The sequence below is a fragment of the Ahaetulla prasina genome, chromosome 4 (assembly GCF_028640845.1).
Source record: "Ahaetulla prasina isolate Xishuangbanna chromosome 4, ASM2864084v1, whole genome shotgun sequence".
Taxonomy (NCBI): Eukaryota; Metazoa; Chordata; class Lepidosauria; order Squamata; family Colubridae; genus Ahaetulla; species Ahaetulla prasina.
The window spans coordinates 33,176,577-33,199,295 of NC_080542.1; the positions used below are offsets into that span (position 1 = coordinate 33,176,577).

The window sequence follows — 22,719 nt, forward strand, 5'->3', positions numbered from 1 at the left end:
AGTAATGGCTTTCCCTCAGTTCTATATAAATAGAAGTACTCCTTATAATACCAGTACTTAAATCTGGACTCTCATTAATCCCTTGTTCCTCTCAGCTTCTAGGATTTATACCGCTGCAGACATGGAAGAGGAGAATCAGCGCTCACCAGTCAGGGAGGGTTCTGCTCATAGTGGTGAGAAGCCAGCCAGTGAACCTTCCCTTGATTCGGATTGGGACCAATCAGGCATCCTGTGTATTGGCCACGTTATCATTTTGGTAATAGCTGCTCTATTTATTAAGAAATTATGGGATGGCATGATGGATGGGGTGTTTCTTAACTGTTGCAGCACAAAAACTCATAGTCACAGGGAAAGGGAACCAAAGAAACTGGTTCATATTAGAGCAGTGCACAGAGTGATTTTGTTCAAAATTAATTTGTACTGCTGCTGGTACAGACAACATATTAAGTAGTCACAGGCCTTTCTTTTAAATTCTGCAATAAACATGACTATTCCTTGTACTCTTGATTCTAAGTGTTATCTGAGTGTCTACAAACAACTTCATTTATAAAACATTTCTTTCTTAGATTATGGCATGACAGTAAGGTATTCTGGCACTGGAAACAGATGCAGTAAATTAGAAAACGCCATGACAGTTGGAAGCCATCATGTCTCGTTATGAGCTTAGAAAACCTATGTATCATCTTTCATATTTTTTTTTACAAATTAAAAGACTGTTCTGCATTTGAAAATAGTAAAAATTGAACTTGATAAATGCCTTATTTTGTTCCTTTTAGCATTGCTATTACAGCTTCAGGAATACCCCAATAGTTATTTTTAAGCCTCCTAAAAATTAAAAAGCAATTTAAAACTTTTAAAAATTAAAAGTTGTACAAAATATTGGGGAAAAACAACTTTATATTTCTTATCTCAAAAGACTTTTTTGAACCTAAGATTTTCAAGGAATCAGATGACATGTCATTGCTGAATAGTATTGCAACAAATGCAATAGTTAATCAATATTAAATAGTTTATCACATGCATCATCTAGCATATTGCCTAGATTATAAAAAAGGAACAAATCTAGAGTTACTCATTTAAAATCCATTGACACAATGGAATTTTCAAAAAAAAAATAAACATTTGAAAAAAGAGAATGGCATTTTGTTAATCATGCTAACTGAAAGTTCATTGATTTCAGTTGGTTTTCTCTCTAAATTTCAGTCATGATCCAGTCAAATAGGTAGAATGTTTTCCTTTTTCTATGGTATTTTGTTATATTAAATAAAAGTGGGAAATAAATAGCTAGAATTATATGAATCTAAAAGCTAAAGCATAGATTTATGTATAGATACTGTGTTTCCCGGAAAATAAGACCCTGTCTTATATTTTTTTGAACCCTAAAATGAGCGCTTGGCCTTATTGCCAAGCAAAGAAAAAAGAAATAATTACTCCGATAGCCAGTCCGATTCCAAAAGGAAACTATTCCATAGTGTTGCTGCTATGTCTGAGAAACATTATTGCTTAGTTTCATCTCCTCAGTTACATTTTTGTTAGGTAATTATAAATTGAATGTGGGATTACACCTGTAAAATTAAAAATGTTTTAATAAACATTCTTCTAAGAATACCAACAACAGCTTAATAGCAGTATCATTTCCATTGCATCTTAGTATCAGTGCTCATTCTCTAAGGTAGGTTAACTGAGAAGAATACCAATCATAATCATCCAGTGACTTGATGGCAATTCAAATTTCTTTTTTTTTTTTGTATTGAAAAAGTTTTACAAAGAACAATTTTTTAAACCATTGGTTTCCACCCCCACTTCCCCCCTCCCTCCTCCTTCCCCCCCCCCCAAGACTTCCCAGAACAAAATGCAGGGTATAACATTTATCAGTCATAAACTAAAATACCACAAAAATCTGACTGTTATCCGCGCTGTTCCAACACCCCGTTAACTCCCCTTTCCCATTTAAATATATACATTAATATATGCCATTCATAACATTATTCATAGACTATTTGGTACTTTTTAGTCCAATACATGTTTTGAACATAATCAGTCTACCTTCTCCACTCCAATACATATTTTTCTTGTGAATGTTCTTTCAAATACGCAGAGATTTTTGCCATTTCTGCTAAGTTTGATACTTTAAGTGTCCATTCTTCAATCGTAGGTAAATCTTCTCTCTTCCAGTATTGTGCAACCAAAAGTCTCGCTGCTGTTATTAAATTTAGAAACAACTTAGTCTCTATAACTGTACAATCTATAATTATACCCAATAAGAATAACTGGAGTAAATTTTATCGTCTTTTTCAAAATATTCTGCATAATCCACCATATTTTAATCCAAAATGCTTTGATCTTTTTACAAGTCCACCATATATGAAAATAAGTAGCATCCTCACATTCACATCGCCAACATTTAGCTTGCATATTTTAATACATACATGCCAATTTTTTAGGGTCTAGATGCCATCTATAAAACATTTTATAAAAATTCTCTCTTAAACTTTGTGCATGTGTAAATTTGACATTTCTAATCCATATTTTTTCCCATGTTTCCATCATTATAGGTTGTTGAATATTTTGTGCCCATTTTATCATACAATCCTTAACTAATTCTGTTTCTGAGTCTATTTCTATCAATACATTGTACAACCTCTTAATATGCATTTGACCTTGACCTCTAATTTGTTTTACCAAATTTTCCTCATTTTGCATAATACCAATTTTCTCATCTAATCTCTTGCAACTGTCCATACTGAAACCAAGTATAATTCATGCCTTCATCTCTGAGTTTGTTTAAAGATTTTAGTTGTAGCTTACCCTTTTCTACAAAAAGAAGTTCTTTATAAGTAACCACCTCTTATTTTTGTTCTATATTTATATTCTCTATCGTATGTCTAGGAATTACCCATATTGGTATCTTATAATCTAGCTTGTATTGATATTTCTTCCACACTCTTAACAAAGCATTTCTAAGAATATAACTTTTAAAAATCTTATCCACTTTCTTGTCATAGAATAAATAGGCATGCCATCCGTACAACAAATCATAAACTTCTATATTCAGAGTTCTTTCCTCTGTTGAGTTAAACCAGTCACTGATCATTGAAAGAACAACTGCGTCATAATATAATTTCAAATTTGGCGTTTTTAGACCCCCTCTTTCACATATATCTTGCCTTTTCTTTAATTTTATTCTTGGTTTTTTATCCATCCAAATAAAATTACAAATCCCTTTTTGCCATTCCTGCAAATTTGCATCCTTTTTAAATACTGGTATAGAATAGAATAGAATTTTATTGGCCAAGTGTGATTGGACACACAAGGAATTTGTCTTGGTGCATATGCTCTCAGTGTATCATTTGAAACAAAAATAAAAACCTAGGCAGAATATTCATTTTTATTACTGCTATCCTTCCCAGTAAGGATAATTGTAAGTTCTTCCAGTGTTCCATTTCCTTCTGTACTTTCTGCCACAATGCTTCATAATTATTTTTATATAATTTCACATTCGATGCTGTGATATATACTCCTAAATATTTAACCTTGTTAACTATTTAACATAACATAACATCAGAGTTGGAAGGGACCTTGGAGGCCTTCTAGTCCAACCCCCTGCCCAGGCAGGAAACCCTACACCATCTCAGTCAGATGGTTATCCAACATTTTCTTAAAAATTTCCAGTGTTGGAGCATTCACAACTTCTGAAGGCAAGTCGTTCCACTTATTAATTGTTCTAACTGTCAGGAAATTTCTTCTTAGTTCTAAGTTGCTTCTTTCTTTGATCAGTTTCCACCCATTGCTTCTTGTTCTACCCTCAGGTGCTTTGGAGAACAGCCCGACTCCCTCTTCTTTGTGGCAGCCCCTGAGATATTGGAACACAGCTATCATGTCTCCCCTAGTCCTTCTTTTTGTTCCTGCAACCGTTCTTCGTATGTTTTATCCTCCAGTCCCCTAATCATCTTTGTTACTCTTCTCTGCACTCTTTCTAGAGTCTCAACATCTTTTTTACATCGTGGCGACCAAAACTGGATGCAATATTCCAAGTGTGGCCTTACCAAGGCATTATAAAGTGGTACTAACACTTCACGTGATCTTGATTCTATCCCTCTGTTTATGCAGCCCAGAACTGTGTTGGCTTTTTTAACAGCTGCTGCACACTGCTGGCTCATATCTAAATGGTTATCCACTAGGACTCCAAGATCCCTCTCACAGGTACTACTATTGAGCAAGGTACCACATATACGGTACTGGTGCATTTTGTTTTTTTGGCCTAAATGTAGAACCTTACTTTTTTCACTGTTGAGTTTCATATCCAGTTACTCTTTCCAATTCATCCTTTTGTTTAATATTCATATTTTTAGTTATTATCTTAGTCTTTTGTTCATTCATTTTAAATCCAGATACCTTAGCATATTGATCAATTATCTCTTTCAAATATATAGCAGAATGAATAGGTTGAGATAAAGTAACAACCAAGTCATCTGCAAACACTCTTTTTTTTTTTTTTGACAGCCCGCACCTTTTATTGAAAAAGTTTTAACAAACAAAAACATTTTCCCCCCTTTTTCCCCCCCTCCGCAAAACTACCTTCACCCCTCCCTTCACCCCCGCCCCCCTGGCTTCCCGGGTCAATCACAAGGTATTGTTATACATAAACCAAACATAGAATAAAATTTTCCCTTCTAATCCAATTAACCTCATCCAAATCTTTTCATTTCCTAACCCCTCCATTATATAAAATAATACATCCTAATTATTCAAAGGCAATTGGATATCTCTTAATCTGATATCTGTTTTGTAAATAATCAATCCATTTTTTCCATTCAATTAAATATCTTTCCTGTGTATTGTCTTTCAAAAAGGCTGAGATTTTAGCCATCTCAGCCAAGTTAGTAACTTTCAATATCCATTCTTCTATTGTAGGTAACTCTTTTTTCTTCCAATATTGTCCAATCAACAGCCTTGCTGCTGTTATTAAATTCAAAATCAATTTAATCTCAGTCACTGTACAATCCGTTATAATTCCCAAAAGGAAAAATTGTGGCAGGAACTTTATCTTCTTCTTCAGGCATTTTGAATAATCCACCAAATTCTTATCCAAAAGGCCTTGATTTTCTTGCAAGTCCACCAAATATGAAAATATGTAGCGTCATCACAGTCACATCTCCAACATTTCGCTTGAATATCAGGATACATACATGATAATTTTTTGGGATCTCAGTGCCATCTATAAAACATTTTATAAAAATTTTCCCTTAGATTCTGTGCTTGTGTAAACTTAACATTTCTAACCCAGATTTTCTCCCATATTACCAACATTATTGGTTCCTGAATATTCTGTGCCCATTTTATCATACAGTCCTTTACCAAATCCTTTTCTGAATCTATTTCAAGCAACACATTGTACAATCTCTTTATATGCTCCTGGGTCTGATTTCTAATTTGCTTTATTAAATTTTCCTCCCTTTGCATTATACCAATTTTTTTATCTTCTTTCCATCTAGCACTTAGTTGCCCATATTGAAACCAAGTATAATTCCTCCCTTCTTCATTTAATACCTGTAATGATTTTAATTGCAAGCTACCTCCTTCAGCATACAAAAGTTCTTTATAAGTAATCATTTCCTGTTTCTGTTCTATATTTATATTCTCTATTGCATGTCTGGGGCTCGCCCATATAGGAATCTTATAGTCTAGTTTATAGGAATATTTTTTCCAGACCCGCAAAAGAGCACTTCTCAACACATGACTCTTAAAAGCCCTATCCACTTTTTTTCATAAAATAAATATGCATGCCATCCATATAATAAGTCATAACCTTCTATATTCAAAATTCTTTCCTCTGTTAAATTAAACCAGTCACTTATTACTGAAAAGGCTACTGCTTCATAGTATAGTTTAAAATTAGGCATTTTTAGGCCTCCTCTTTCCCATAAATTCTGAATTATTTTCATTTTAACCCTCGCCTTTTTACCTTGTCATATAAATTTATTAATCCCAATCTGCCAATCCTCCAAATTTTTATCTTTCTTAATTATTGGTATCATCTGGAACAGAAACAAAAATCTAGGTAACACATTCATTTTGATAGCTGCTATCCTCCCCAAAAGCGATAGCTGCAGTTTTTTCCAGACACTCATGTCATTCTGAACTTTTTTGCCATAGCAAGTCATAATTATTCTTATAAAGTTTCTTGTTCGATGAGCTAATATAAACCCCTAAGTATTTAACCTTTTTTACCATCTCAAATCCTGTTATTTCCTCTAGTTTTTGTTTCTGTTGTTTAGACATATTTTTGATTATCACTTTTGTTTTATTCTGATTTATTTTAAATCCTGATACTTTTCCATATTTATCAATCGTTTCCAACAAAGATCTACTTGAATTTATAGGATTTGTTAAAGTAACCACTAAGTCGTCTGCAAAAGCTCTAACTTTGTACTCATATTATCTAATTTTAATTCCATTTTTGTTAACTGTCGTATTTTATCCAATAATGGTTCCAGAGTCAAAACAAACAATAGTGGTGATAAAGGACATCCCTGTCTCGTTCCTTTCGCAATCTTAATAACTTCTGTCAGACTACCATTTATTATAATCTGAGCTGTTTGCTCTCCATAAATCGCTTTAATTATTCTATCAAAGCAATCTCCAAATTGCATTTTCTCTATTAATTTAAATAAAAAATCCCAATGCAATCGATCAAAGGCCTTCTCCGCATCCAAAAAAATAAGTGCTGCTGAAGTATTCTTTTTTTCCAAATATTCCAATATATTAATAATCTGTCTAACATTATTCCTCATCTGCCTCCCTTTTATAAAACCAGATTGATCAGTATGAATTCTTTGTTGTAAAACTAACATTAATCTATTTGCTATTATTTTAACAAAAATCTTGTAATCATTATTTGAAAGTGAGATTGGCCTATAATTCCCGGGTTTAGAGCAATCTTGCTCCTCTTTTGGTATCAGTAAAATAAAAGATGTTTTCCACGATGGGGGTATTTCCCCCTCCTAGTTTTATCTGATTAAATAATTATTTAAGTGGGCCTAGTATTTCATTCTGTAATTTTTTATAATAACTTGCTGTAAGTCCATCTGTACTGGGAGTTTTCCCCGTTTTTAATTGTTTAATTGCCTCCACTATTTCTCCAGTAACTATCGGCTGATTCAACTCCTCCCTTTGTTCTAATGTTAGAGTATTAACCTTATAATCTTTCAAATAATCATAAGTGTCCCTATTCGGTATTTTATCTTTCGCATATAAAGCAGTGTAAAATTCTGAGAAGGCCTTTTTAATTTTATCCTGTTGATATATCTCTTTACCTTTATATTCTATTTTTTCTATGACACGTGCTTTCTGTTTTTTCCTTAAGTTATATGCCAGCCACCTCCCAGGTTTATTTGCATTACAAAAGGTATTATGTTTAGCATATTGTATATTTGTTGCCACCTGGTCTGCCATTAACATATTAAATTGACTGTAATAGCCTTATAGCCTCTTTAAGTTTGTGGTCTTGTGGGTTTTGAATTAATAATTGTTGTTTCTTTTGAATTTCTTCTTCCAAGTACCTACGCTGCCTTTGTTTATTATTCCTCTGCCTATTGTCCAAATATTTCAATATTCCTCTAATAAAAGCTTTACTCGCCTCCCACACAGTTCCTATCGGTGTCCCCTTGTGCATATTAAAATCAAAAAATTCCTTCATTTGTTTCTTACATTGATTTACATTATCCTCATATCTAAACAAATTTTCATTTAGCCTCCATGTTCTACCACCTTTTTTCCCTTGTAATAATTCCATCCATACTGGGCTATGGTCAGTTAAACAACTCGGAAATATCTTCATTTTCTTCACCCTAGAAAGCAAGTAATTAGAAATTAAGATAAAGTCAATACGTGAAAAAGATTGATGCCTATCGGGGGAAAAAAGTAAAATCTCTCTCATCTGGATTCCGTAACCTCCATATATCTCTAAACTCAAAGTCTTCCATCATTTCAAAAAAGGATTTTAGTAATTTTGCATGTATAGGTATCTTCTTAGAAGAGGTTCTCTTATCATTTCTTGTATCAATTACTCCATTCCAGTCTCCTAATAAAATAAACGAACTGTAATCCCAGAGGGTCAACCTCTCGTGTAACATTTTATAAAACTTTTCTTGTTGCTGATTAGGTGCATAAATACCTATCAGTAAAATCTTTTTTGCATCTATCACCAGTTTAATAGCAATAAATCTTCCTTGAATATCTGCCTCAATTAACTTAGCTGGTATATCCTTCCTGAAATATACAACGATACCATTTTGCTTCTTATCCAAAGCTGATGCAACAAAATGTTTACCTAATTTTGAGTGTATTAAATATTTTTGGTCTGATAATTTGATATGTGTCTCTTGCAGGCAAATCACATCATTTTTAAATTGTTTCAGGTAGTGAAATATTTTCCTTCTTTTCTGAGCTGAATTCAAGCCATTAACATTCCATGACAAAATTCTATTTGCCATTACTGGCCTCCTGAAGCTTTGAAGCAGACAACAGAAGATCGTCCTCCGGTATCTTCCGTCTAGCTCCTCCCACAGCTTCCATTCTGAGGTCCTGACTTTTACTTTGAAGCTGTTGCTCTTCTTTACGCTTAAGAGCTCCTCTTGTCACCCTTTGCTCTTGTGGCTCCTCTGGTGCTGGCAGCAATGAAGCCTCTTGGGTCACCACGCCTTCTTGGATCTCTTGAAGTTTTTCTATCACTTCTATTTCAACTTTCAAGACTGTAGAAAGAAAATCCTTTGCCTTTAAGACAGTGTCAATTCTGTATCTCCTTCCTTGATAAAATACTGTCAGACCAACTGGCACCTTCCATCTAAATTGAATCTGGTGTTTTTTAAGTTCTTGTGTAAAAAAACCAAACTCCTTCCTGTCTCTTAACATCTTGGAAGGAATCTCTTTCAGGACCTTCAGCTCCTGTTCTCCAATTTTCAAAGTTGTCTGATATGCAGCTTGCAAAATCTGATTTCTCATAGTTCTTTTCACAAAATAAACCACAACGTCCTGAGGAAGCTTTCTCTGTCTTGTGATCCAAGAATTAACTCTATATATTTTATCAATAAGCTACGTCTTGGGGTTCCACTTCAATAAATTCAGCCAATGCTTCTGATATGATTTTTCTTAGGTCCTCTCCTCTCTGTTCCTGCAAGCCGCGGATTCTAAGAGCTCCTTCCATAACCTTGTACTGCAATATCACAACCTGATCTTTATTTTCATCCACTTTTGTCTGAATACCTTGCATTTTATCTTCTAAGTGCTTATTTGACTGAGAAATCTGTTGCATCTTTTCTTCCAATCCCTCAACTTTTTTAGACAAACCTTGAAAAGCCAGCATATCTTCTCTTATTTTTTCATTAGTCTCCTTTATCTGTTCCCTTATTTCTCCATTAAATTTTTCCATCATCTCCTTTTGCCTCTCTTCAGAAAGTTTTAATTGTTCTTTAAGTATATCCTCAAGATTTGCTTCAGATCCCCTTCTTCCAGGGGGATTTAATGGCTTAGCAGTCATTCTATCTTCAAAAGAGTCAAGAATTTAAACTTAAAAAATTTCCTTTGCTCCTTTCAGTATAGGAGAGCTCCGTTTATAACAATCCACAAATAACGCTACTTTGTTGTACTAAAAAATTCACTTTCACTTTCAGATGCCATTTTAAAAGTCAATTAAGCAGAGACAAAGAAGAGCTTCCAATTTCAAAAGGGGAAGTCAGGATACTTGCTTGCTGTTTCTACTTCAAATAATAATAATAATAATAATATTTTAATTTGTATACCGCCCTTCTCCCGAAGGACTCAAAGATCGAGCGCTTGTGAAATCCCCTGTCTGCTTAGAAAATCAATCCATTTGACAAGTCCTTTTGAGCAGAAGTGACCCCTACTCCCTTTTCCTGACAAAACAGGAGCGCGTTTGAAGCCGGAGTACAGCGAGGCTCGGCGGGATCTCAGATCCAGGAATTCGCTCTTAAGAGCAAACCCCCTGGAGAGATCTACCACTCCCCCGCAGCTCTGCACCCCCCCTTTTGCCCAAGGCGTATGCTAAGGTCACTGAACAGTGATTTATGCTGTTTCACTGACTTTTATGATCTTCTAACGTGGAGCGCCCTGTTAGAGCGCCCAACAGGAACGGTGACGTCACTGGAACCCTTCTGCAAACACTCTTAATCGATAGTCTTGATGTTTAATTTTTATTCCCTTTATTTGGCTTGCACCACGTAATCTATTCAATAAAATTTCTAAAGTTAAAATAATAATGGAGACAAAGGACATCCCTGTCTTGTCCCTTTCTCAATTCTAAAAGACTCTGTTAAACTATTATTAATTATTATTTGTGCTGTCTGATTCTGCTATATTGCTTTAATTGCTTGTATATAATAGTCTCCAAATTGCATTTTTTCTATTAATTTAAATAAAAACTGCCAGTACAATCTATCAAAAGCCTTCTCAGCATCCAAAAAGAAGAGCGCTGCTGAGACTTGGCTGTTTCTTTCCAAATATTCCAATAGATTTACAATATATCTCATATTATATCTCATTTGTCTACCCATAATAAATCCTGATTGATCAGTATGAATTATTTGACACAAAACTGGCATCAATCTATTTGCTAATATTTTAGCAAAAATCTTATAATCAGTATTCAATAATGATATTGGCCTATAATTTTCCGGTTTATTACAATCTTGCCCCTCCTTTGGTATTAATGAAATAAAAGCCGTCCTCCACGAGGAGGCACCTCCCCTCCTAATTGTATTCTATTAAGTAATTCCTTCAATGGTTCTACCATTTCATTTTGCAAATTCTTATAGTAAACGGCTGTTAGACCCATTTTTGAGCTGTCTAATTGCTAAAATTATTTCCTCTGAGGTGATAAGTTGATTCAATTTTTCCCTTTGCTCTACTGTAAGCTCACATATACCTTGCTCTTGTAAGTATCTTTCTATATCTATATCTTTAATCAAATCTCCAGCATATAATTTTGTATAAAATTCTAAAAAGGCTTTTTTAATCAAATTTTGTTAAAATACTTCTTTACCTCTATATTCTATCTTACCAATCATACATGATTTCTGCTTCTTTCTTATTAAATAAGCTAACCGCCTTCCAGGCTTATTAGCATTATTAAACGTATTATGCTTGACATACTGTAAATTAGTTGCCACTTGATCTGCCATCATCATATTAAACTGTCCTTTTAAGATATTTATTAATTCTTTTGTTTTCTTGTCTTTTGGATTCTTTATAAGTAACTGTTCCTTCTTTCTAATTTCCTCCTCTAACTCCAATCTTTTTTTTTTGCAATCTATTTCTGTATTTATTATTCATTTGTATAAGTATATCTCTCATAAAAGCTTTGCTCGCGTTCCAAACTATCTCAATAGATGTGCCTTTTTGCATGTTCATAATAAAAAATTCTTTCATTTGTTTTTTACACTCTTCTACATTTTGTTCATATTTAAACAATTTTTTATTCAGTCTCCACGATTTTCTTCCCTTTCCCCATTCAAATTCAATCCAAACCAGACTGCGATCAGACAAAATTCTTGCACATATCTTGGTTCTCTTCACCCTAGAGAACAAATCATTGGTAATTAGTATAAAGTCAATCCTAGAAAAAGATTGATGTCTATCAGAGAAAAAAGTAAAATCCTTCTCTTCCATATTATCTTCACGCCAAAAATCTCTTAATTCCAAGTCATCCATCATATCAAAAAAAGCTTTTGGCAATTTTGCACGACTTGAAATATTCTGTAAACCTTTTTTATCTTTCTGGGTATCCAACACTCCATTCCAATCACCCATTAATATACATGATTTATAATCCCATTGTATTATTTTATTATGTAAAAATTTTAAAAAAATTTCTTGTTGTTAATTAGGAGCGTATACTCCAGCTAAAAGTGTCTTTTCCCCTTCCACTAAGAGTTCGATTGCAATATATCTTCCTTTTTTATCTGTCTTAATTAACTTTGCTATTAAGTCCTTCTTTACGTAAACAACAATGCCATTCTTTTTCTCTGAAGCCGAAGCAACAAAATGTGTACCCAACCTTGAGTTAATCAAATATTTTTGGTCCAAAGATCTAATATGTGTTTCTTGTAAACAAACTATATCATTTTTAAATTGTTTCAAATAATGAAATATCTTTCTTCTTTTCTTTGGTGAATTTAAACCATTAACATTCCAGGATAAAAAACTACTTACCATTTTTGGCAGTCGGAAGCTGGAACACCCAATGTAGCTCCGCTTTTTCTTTGGGTCTTGCTCCTCCCACAGCTTCTGTTTTAGTAGCCTCTGCCACTTGGATTTGTTGGAGCTTAACTTCCTGTTCCTTATGTTTAGTAGCTGCTCTCGTCATCCTTTGTTCTTTTACTCCTTCTTTTGGTACTTTTCCCCCTTTAGATATATCCAACACTTGTAAAGAATCTTCCTCCATAACTATAACTGCATCTTGGTCTTGTGCCTGCTTAATTGCTTCCCTTTTTCTTATTTCTTTCTTTTTTTTTTTATTCAAAAAGTTTTACAAAAGATTTTTCCCCCCCTTTCCCCCCAACCCCCCTCCCTTCACTAATACCCTCCCCCCTTCCCCCCTGGCTTCCCGGAACAAGCACAAGGTATAGTTAAAAATAAAACAAACATATGCTAAGAAAATTTCCCCCCAAAACTATTATACCAATTTTCCCTCTCTAGCTCTGACTTCCTCCTAACATAACCAAAATCCTTCAAAAAAATAAAAATAAAAATTAAGAATTAACAATAGTAAAATATATAAATCAATAGAACAAATTAATCCTAAAGTATTTAAAACCAGCTAAAGCATAAAAATCCAATCCAATTCAAAAAATATGTCCCTTATAACTTCTATAACCATATAATTTCCCCCCCATGTCTTTCTTACATAAGATCTTTTGAGAATATTCTATTTAAAATTTAGTGCAACACCTTATAAAATTTCAATACAGAAAATTACAATATCTATTCAACTTTAGTCCTTCCTCATCAAAATTCAGTATAGACCCAAATATCTAGTCTTTTATGATAGATATAAAACATATAATCAACCCATTTCTTCCAGATCTTCCTCACAAATTGTCTTTCCGGGACACTAATATTTTTGTCTATTAATATTTTAAAAAAACCTTGTTTCAAGGATAATACTTTTGTCTCTTGCCATTTTTTTTGATGCATTAATCTCTGTCTTTCCTTCATTACTCCTTTTAAAAAGTCAATCACAATATTTCCTAGTAATTCCTTATGTCCAAGAATCCAAAAATTACTACCGTATATTCCATCAGTCCAAAAAGAAAACTCTTGGGAAACATTAAGCTTGTGAGTCTTTTCCGTTCGAGGGACAATCTCCTGTAGCACAAATTCAGGCATTTCATCCAAACTATTTAAAGAAAACTTCTTTACATCAACTTGTTTATTCACGATCAAATCTTCATATTTATCCACTTTTATTTGTATCTCCTCCATTCCATTTTCCGAGTGATTGCACTGGTTAATTTGCTCCAAGCTCTCATCCAAAACGTCCCCATTTTTTATCAATTCGTATTTTTGAATAATTAAATACATACTTTCTGTGTAGTCCTGTATAAAGTCACGAATCCATTCTTCTGAAAGAACCTTCATGACAAAGTTCCTGCTGAGAATCCCCTTGTAAAGTACTTAAACAAAGTAATATAATCCAACAGTCCACAGTCAAACACAATAAGATAAAATCTCCATTCAGTTTCGATTCAACAGCAAGGCTCCCTTTGATGTATCGCTCTGCTTTCAGTTTCTCTAAAACGCCATTTTAAACAATTAAAAGAAGGGGGGGGGAATTTCTCTCTTTTTTTTTAAAAAAAAGGTGGAAGTCAGAAAATCAAAAATACTTGCAAACCAATAGTTGTTCACTCACGCTTCTTCCGTCTGCTTTTAGAAACCACAAAAAGAAATCAGTTGTTAGCAGAAGTGGACACCTTCCTCTTTTCCTGCTTTTTCAGGAGCGCAGTGAATACTGGAGGTGGGGGAGGGTTCAAGGGGATTCGACCTTTCAGGACTTTGCATTACAAAAACAAGCCTTAGGGGAATCTACCATTATCCCCCCCCTTGCTCTTTCTCTCTCTTTCAACCAGAGAGGGAAATTAAGCCGGGATCAGCTGTTATCACCAGCTTTTACCATATTCAATGTGGAGTGCCATAAATTAGCACCCAGCGAGAAAGGTGGCGCCACCCAGAAGCCCCCTTTTTCTTATTTCTTCAACATCCGTTCTTCTAGATTCTGGTGATGATGGGCTTCCAGCTGTCAATACATTAACATAAAAGTCTCTTGCTTTCCAAATTGTATTAAGATGATGTGGTTTTCCTGCATAATACACAATTATCCCCACTGGGATATCCCATCTATATTCAATCTGCCTTATTTTGAGCTTCTCCACCAGAAATGCATATTCTTTTCTGCTTCTCAGCATTTTGGGGGGAATTTCTTTCAAAATTAAAACTTCTTGTCCAGCTACCTGAATTTTTCCCCCCTTATAAGATCCTTGCAGAATTGAATTTCTCATTTTTCGAGTTGTAAAGTTAATAACCACATCTCTTGACAGCTGCTTTTGTCTGGCAATCCAAGAGTTCACACGGTAAATTTTATCAACTTGATATGCCACTTCATCTGGTTGCACTCCTATTATCTCTGCAAATGCTTCAGAAAAAAATTCTTTCAAATCCTCATTCTTATTTTCCCGTAAGCCCCTGACTCTTAAAGCAAATTCCATAGCCCTATATTGGACCAATACAATTTCATCATCTGTTTTTTCCACTTTAGCCTGAACCTCTTCCATCTTATTTTCCAGTTTTAAATTAGATTGCTTTATTTCCTCTACATTTTCTTCTAACAAATTCAAATTGGTTGCCAAGACTTGAACTGCTAGCACAAGACTATCTCTAATCTCTTTGTTCCCTTCTTGAATTTCTAACATCTGTTCTGTCATCTGTTTCAGTTTCTCTTCAATAAGAGAAGTTTGCAAATTTATAGAGTCCTTTACAAAATCTTTCAGGTTTTCCTGTAGTACTTCTAAATTTAATGCTTTTGTATCAGCAGTATGAGCTGGAGAAACTCTCGCACTCCTAGAAGTTGTTAATTTTGTTTGTTTGGCTGCCATCTTTTAAACTTTTGTTTCACTTTAATTCAAATTAACAAAAGATCTTTTTATATTTTCAGGGAATACAGTCTTAAAATCTCTTCCTTTTATCCTTTTATAGTTTAATGACTTCTAACAGCCTCTGGCAGCACTCTACCCAGAACAATAGGAATGTTCTCACTTTCACTTTCCGGTTGTTAAGTCTTTAGTGGCGCCTTTATCGGTCTTGCCTTCAAGTTGCAACAAAGCCACAGGGAGTTAAGAAAATTGTTACTTGCTTTATAGACCTCCTGCTTCTGTTCTGTCCGGTATAAAATAAGTTTATAATCCAATATAGGTCCCAGAGCTTGGTCGCAATGATTATTTCTGCAAACGTAGCAGAGCCCTGGATACGGAGCGCTTTGGGCTAATAGGGAGCTTAACCATTCAAACCCCTGAAATCATTTCAGGGGTTTTAGGAAAGCTCTACCTTTGCCCATCTACTCACTTCCCCCTCTTTTCCTGAGGGGGAGATTTTCCGAATCGCTAGGCTGCTGATTTATGCTGCCTTGGCGATTCTAACGTAATCCAAAGGCTGGCGGTCTAAAAGACCGTTGCCATCACCAACGGAGCCAAGCGGAGTCTCCGGCAATTCAAATTTCTCTTGCTTTATTTTATTTTCAGTTTTTGAACCAGCATGCAATAGTCTTTCTGAATGTTTTGTAGTAATTAAATTCTTAAATGCTTACATGATTTCATCACTATTTAGATTTTATTGAAATACATGTGAATAATTAAATGCAGATTTGCAACATGCCACCTACCCAAGGTAATTTAAAATAGGCATAAATATTGTGCTGCTTTCTTCACATTGGGTTTCAACTCCAAGCAGAATAGCTGTCATTAAAAAAGGATATATGGAGGGCACCATGTTGCCCATCTCTGCTTTGGAAGGTGCCTGGTCCTGAGATAATCATTTGAGTTTCTTTAATATAGTAGAAAGAGCTTCATAAGCTCAGTGAGATATATCCTGAATATACTGATAGATGTTTTTAATAATATATCTGTACTGTATCTAAAACATACTAAATTTGGACTAAGTTCCAAAGAATTTGTGAAGCCCGTATGGCTCTTCTCCCAGCTTTGTAGTGATTTGTGTTCTCTAAATAAGCAACCCTATTACTGATGGGCCTTCCAAAGCAACATAGAATGGGCCTTTCTTGATGCAAGGTAAATAATGATTTATCTTTTTTACACTAATTTTTATTAATGCTTACAGATACAAATATAAAATAACTAATACAAACTAAGAAAAACATAATAGGAAGAAGAAAAAAGTAGAGAGAAAAAATTATATATAAGAAATGACTTTCTCCCTTGGTCATGACTAGTCAAGCAATCTCAGTAACTTACCGTTTTTTCTGATTGTACTACAAAAGTTTAACCTTGATCATTAAAGTAACTTAATATTCCTTCCTTTGTTTTTAACAATTTTGATTTTTAATTCCTCTAAACAGCATCCTAGAACTTGATTGCCTTTCATTTTCTCTTTGTCTTTTCTCAGAAATGTCTTCAAAACTTTAACATGTCTCTTTTGTAAATCCAAAGTAAGAAAGTTATTCAAGTCATCCTTCTGATTTGTTGTTTATACATCCTTTTTAATTATTAAGTTAGCCTACTTCATTTGCAAATCCGGTGTAACATCTTTATGTCATCTATAATAATTTACTGTTACTTTGTAACTCCATATTTCCCTTTCTTCCCTACCCCTTTACTCCAGCTCAAGTGTGTATTTTTCTAATTTTTTAAAAATACAGCAACTGCCTCTTATGCAGGAAAAGAAATTTTGGAACAAAATCTCGGTATACACTGCATTACTTGGTTATCAGTCTATGTCTTGCTGTCACTTTCCCAATTTAAAGAATTCTATCACAATTAAATTTGATTAGTTTTCAGATCTTTTTTTAAGATCAAAGATTAGAACTAGAGGGAATGCATCTCTGAAATATTTGCTTCCAAGGAGATATTATGTTTCCTGGAAATAAACTCCATTTTAAAAATTCTTTTAACAAAACTTTTTAGGAACCTGCTGACAATAAGTTTTAAAATGGGGCAAAACTCATTTAACAACTTAGCAATGGAAATTTGGGGCTCAGTTGGGGTTGGACTACTTGTACTGCTAAAGAAAATTCTTTTTTTGGCTGTTTTATTCATACACACACCTCTCTCCTCCACATACCATGGCATCAGCTTCAATTTTTATAGCCAATATTGTCCTGATATCTGTGGAGAGGTCTTAAAGAGACAGAATGAAAGCAACACAGGTGCTGGCTATTTTCTGAACAGGCTGCCCTTTCACAGTCCTCTAAGCAGCTTTCACTTTATCTTTCCAAAGAAAACAGACTATCTTAGTATAAGAATATTTGTGCTAAAAAGAAAACAAAAGGAACAGACCTGCAGTCTTGGAGCAGTACAGTAGATCAAGTGAACTTGGCAGTTTGCGTTTTGGTTAGGCATAAAGTTCAGTTCAAAGTTAAATCAATAGTATTAAAGCAGATTTTTACTGCAACTGTCATGGCTACTAGAATTTTTGTTCATTTTTGTGCTGAACAGAACATATGGACTAGATTAGAACATAAACCATGGAATAACAGAGTTGGAAGGGACCTTGGAGGTCTTCTAGTCCAATCCCCTGCTTGAGCAGGAGACCCTATACCATTCCAGACAAATGGCTGTTCAGTCTCTTCTTAAAAGTTTCCAGCACCTACAGCTACTGAAGGCAAGCCATTCCACTGGTTGATTGTTCTCACTGTTTGGACATTTTTCCTTAGTTCTAGATTGCTTCTCTCCTTGTTATTTTCCATCCATTGTTTCTTGTCTTGCCTTTTGGTGTTTTGGAAAATACGCTCACCTCCTTAATCTTTGTGGCAGTTTCTTAGGTATTGGAACACCGCTATCATGTCTTCCCTAGTCCTTTTCACTAGACTAAACATACCCAATTCCTGCAACTGTTCTTCATATATGTTTTAATCTCTAGCCGCCTAATCATCCTTGTTTTTCTCTGCACTCTTTCCAGAGTCTCAACATCTTTTTTATGTTGTGATCAAAACTGAACATAGTATCCCAAGTGTGGTCTTACTAAAGCTTTATAACACGGTACTAATGCTTCATATGATCTTGATTCTATCCCTCTAATAATGCAGCCTAGGATTGCATAGGCTTTTTCGGCTGCTGCCATGTGCTGTTCGCTCATACTTAAGTGATTGCCAATACGACTCAAAGATTCCTCTCACAATTATTGCTGTTTCACATAGTCTATACCCATACAATTAATTTTTTCTTGCTTAAGTAAAAAACCTTACTTTTTTCTACATTGAATTTCCTTTGTTAGTAGGGTCCAGCATTCAAGTCTGTCGAGATCCATCTGGATCTTGAGCCTATCTCTGGTGTGTTGGTTATTCCTGCCAGCCTAACGTCGTCTGCAAATTTGATGAGTTCCCCTTCTATTCCCTCATCTAGATTGTTTTTGAAGATATTGAAGAATACTGGGCCTAAAATAGAACCTTGGGATACCTCACTACTTACTTCCCTCCATGAAGATGTAGTTCCGTTAAGGACTACATGTTGAATACAGATTGTCAGCCAGTTACAAGTCCACCTCGTGGTGGTGCTGTCTATCCCACATTTTTCTAGCTTACTAAGAATTAGGTTGTGGACTACATTGTCAGATGCCTTACTGAAATCTAAGCATTTCACTGATCTACTAATATATTCACTTTGTCAAAAAATGAAATAAAATTTGTTTGGCATGATCTGTTTTTGATGAACCCATGTTGGCTTCCGGTTATAACTTTGTTTGCTCCTAGGTGTTTGCAGATTCATAGCTTGATTATCTTTTCCAAGATCATCCCAGGTATTGATGTCAGGCTGACTGGTCTGTAGTTTCTTGAATCTACTCCCCCCCCCTCATTTTTGAAGATGGGTACAACATCAGCTGTTTTTCCATTTCTGTTCAGTTGAAAAAGGTCAGGTCTGATTGAAGATGAAAGATAAACTAAAAAAAGGAAATTCTGGATCAGAATTTGCTCAGCCTTAGTTGTCTGAGCAAAATTTCTATCACCCATAATGAATATTAATTTACAAGTCTAACTTTAATACAGATAGCCCTTGACTTACAACATTTGTTTAGTGACTGTTCAAAATTACAACTTCATTAAAAAAGGTGACCTAGGATTGGTTTTCACATGACTGTTGCAGCATCCCCATGTTCACGTGATCAAAATTTGGGCACTTGGCAGCTGGCATGTATTTATGACAGTTGAACTATCCCAGGGTCATGGGATCATCATTTCTAATCTTTTCGGCTTTCTCCCGACAAGCAAATTGGGAATTGGGATAGCCAGATTCTCGTAACAATCGCATTATTCACTGAACAGCTGCAGTGATTCACTTAATAACTGTAGCAAAAAGGTTATAAAATGGGGCAAAACTCACTTAACAACTGTTTTGGGCTCAGTTGTGATTGTAAGTTAATGGAATAGAATAGAATAGAATTCTTTATTGGCCAAGTGTCATTGGAATTTGTCTTGGTGCATATGCTCTCAGAGTACATAAAAGAAAAGATACATTCGTCAAGAATCGTAAGGTACAACACTTAATGATAGTCATAGGGAAACAGTCAATATAAATCTTAAGGATATCAGCAACAAGGTTACAATCAAACAGTCATAAGTGGGAGGAGATGGGTGATGGGAACGATGAGAAGATTAATAGTAATGGAGACTTAGTAACTAGTTTGACAGTGTTGAGGGAATTATTTGTTTAGCAGTGTGATGGCAATGGGAAAAAACTGTTCTTGTGTCTTAAGGTTAAGGACTATCTGTAGAAGAATTTAACTTCATTAGATTATGTAAATTGCGATAATGTTCCATTTGTTATAATATATATGTAAATTTCAGTTCTGGTACTTTCTTGCAATACAGTAGCTGATGTTTGTTTTATAATTGTGTAAAGAGAACTTTAGGAATGAAAATGAGATTACTTGTTTATGCTTTTTATTTATTTTGTATGGTGGGTGTATAAGATGTGTGTCCCTTTGCATTTGGCTTTCACACAATTCTTCCTTGTAGAGGTGTTCAGTAACCGCTATAAAATATGTTGATTATATTTAATTGCTCTTTTGGCAATTGCCACGTTTGATGTTTCACAGTAACTGATACCTGTGTCTCCTGTCTTCACAGAAAGCTTTGCAACAGGCTGTGGGCAGTGGTTTAGCAGGGGAACTGAAAGATCCGGCTAGTGAGAAAGGTACTAGATACCAGAATGGCAGGGTGATATCGGCATCAGAATTGTCTACCTACAACATTAGACTATCATAGAAGGCCATGGAGTTACAGCTGTATCTGCCATAAATTCGCGTGCTCCGGCCCCTCAGTCCCGACCCGTTCCCCGGGTGGCCATGATCCTCAGAGCTTGGACCTTCGGCTGATGCTATGTAATGCTCGGTCCGTGGTTAATAAGGCCCCCCTGATTTGTGATCTTATTCAGGGGGAGTCCGCGGACCTTATGGGTATTACGGAAACCTGGTTGGGCCCAGAGGGGGGGGTCCCCCTTGTCGAGATGTGCCCGCCGGGTTTCCGAGCATTCCATCAGCCGAGGGACCAAGGTAGGGGTGGGGGTGGCGGTTGTCATTAGGAGGATCTAGAGCCGAGGAGACCACTGTTCCTCAGATTGCGGCTGTGAATCCTCTATGTGCGATGGGGCTATAGGAATCAGTTGGGCTTGGTGATCGCGTACCTGGCTCCTTGCTACGTGACCACAGCCCTGCCTGAGCTGTTGGAGGTACTCGCTGCTGTGGCGGTGAAACCCCAGACTTATAGTCATGGGGATTTTAACCTGCCATCAGTTGGCTTGTCATCGACGGCAGCTCGGGAGTTCAGGCTTCCATGACGGCCTTGGACCTGATTCGAGTAAATGATGGCCCCACGCACTCGGGGGGAGGCACGCTGGATCTGATTTATATCTCTGGGCAGTGGCTTAATGATCTGGTGTTAGATGACTTAGTAACAGAACCAATGTCATGGTCGGATCATTTTCTCCTTCGCCTAGACTTCCGAACCGCCATTCACCACCGCAGGGAGACGGAACCTATCGGTGGTTCCGTCCCAGGCGCCTGATGGACCCGAGAGGTTCCTGGCGGAGCTTGGGCCATTCCCTGAGGAACTGGCCCACGGCACGACTGAGGAACTGGTCACGGCCTGGGAACAGGCGCGGCGGGGCCCTTGGACCGTGTCGTGCCTTTGCGGCCTCTGACCCGGCGGAGATCTCGTCCGGCCCCCTGGTACTCCGAGGGGCTGAGGGAGATGAAACGCCAGAGAAGACGCCTGGAGAGCACCTGGAGGTCCAGTCGCTCCGAAGCTGATCGGACACTAGTTAGGTCCTATTCTAGGACCTACCTAGTGGCAATGAGGGAAGCGAGGCGTTTCTACGCCTCCACCCTCATTGCGTCGGCAGATAACCGCCCGGCCGCCCTGTTTCGGGTGACCCGCTCTCTCCTACATCAGGAGGTGCGGGATGACCCGTTGCAGGGACGAGCCGAGGAGTTTAGCGGTTATCTATACGATAAAATCGCTCAGCTGAGGGACGGTCTGGACCGAAATTGGGATGATCCAAGCGAGGGAGAGGAGGCACGTCTTGTTGAGTCCATTTGGGATGAGTTTGACCCTGTGGCTCCCGAGGACGTCGACAGGTTGTTGGGGGGGCTGCACGGCACGACATGTTTACTGGACCCGTGCCCTTCCTGGCTGGTACTGGCCACTCAGGCGGTGACACGAGGCTGGCTCCAGAGGATTATCAACGCTTCTTTATTGGAAGGGGTTTTCCCTGCCGCCTTGAAAGAGGCGGTGGTGAGACCCCTCCTTAAGAAGCCCTCCCTGGACCCAGCTATTTTGGGTAATTATCGTCCAGTCTCCAACCTTCGCTTTGTTGCGAAGGTTGTAGAGAGTGCCGTGGCGCGACAACTACCCCAATACCTGGATGAAGATGTCTATCTAGATCCGTTCCAGTCCGGCTTCCGACGCGGATACAGCACGGAGACAGCTTTGGTCGCATTGGTGGATGATCTCTGGAGGGCCAGGGACAGGGGTTATTCCTCTGCCCTGGTCTTATTAGACCTCTCGGCGGCGTTCGGTACCATCGACCATGGTATCTTGCTGCGCCGGCTGGGGGGATTGGGAGTGGGAGGCACCGTATATCGGTGGTTCTCCTCCTATCTCTCCGACCGGACGCAGACGGTGTTGACGGGGGGGCAGAGGTCGACCGCGAGGGGCCTCACTTGTGGGGTCCCGCAGGGGTCGATTCTCTCGCCCCTGTTGTTCAACATCTACATGAAGCCGTTGGGTGAGATCATCAGTGGTTTCGGGGTGAGATACCAGCAGTACGCTGATGATACTCAGCTGTACTTTTCCACCCCGGGCCACCCCAATGAAGTTGTTGAAGTGCTGTCCCGGTGTTTGGAAGCCGTACGGGTCTGGATGGGGAGAAACAGGCTCAAGCTTAATCCCTCCAAGACGGAGTGGCTGTGGATGCCGGCATC

At 36.9% G+C, this 22,719-nt stretch overlaps 2 protein-coding genes across 7 annotated transcripts in view; one reads left to right on the forward strand and one right to left on the reverse strand.

The window, feature by feature from the left end:
• SCAF1 (SR-related CTD associated factor 1) overlaps positions 1 to 22,719 on the forward strand; it is a 50,993-nt gene that overhangs the window by 3,115 nt on the left and 25,159 nt on the right. For 4 of the 6 annotated variants that reach the window (XM_058179514.1, XM_058179513.1, XM_058179510.1 and 1 more), the window contains exons 2-3: positions 96 to 256; positions 20,366 to 20,432. In XM_058179514.1, the coding sequence (XP_058035497.1) occupies positions 122 to 256; positions 20,366 to 20,432 (202 nt within the window). In that variant the 5' untranslated portion in view covers positions 96 to 121. Of the gene's footprint in view, positions 1 to 95; positions 257 to 18,991; positions 19,039 to 19,062; positions 19,151 to 20,365; positions 20,433 to 22,719 lie in introns of those variants that run through there. The other 2 variants (XM_058179515.1, XM_058179516.1) reach the window with 2 other exon arrangements.
• IRF3 (interferon regulatory factor 3) overlaps positions 19,123 to 22,719 on the reverse strand; it is a 49,100-nt gene continuing 45,503 nt past the window's right edge. Inside the window, exon 10 of the mRNA XM_058179522.1 lies at positions 19,123 to 19,179. Coding sequence (XP_058035505.1) covers positions 19,138 to 19,179 — 42 coding nt within the window. The 3' untranslated portion in view covers positions 19,123 to 19,137. The remainder of the gene's footprint in view (positions 19,180 to 22,719) is intronic.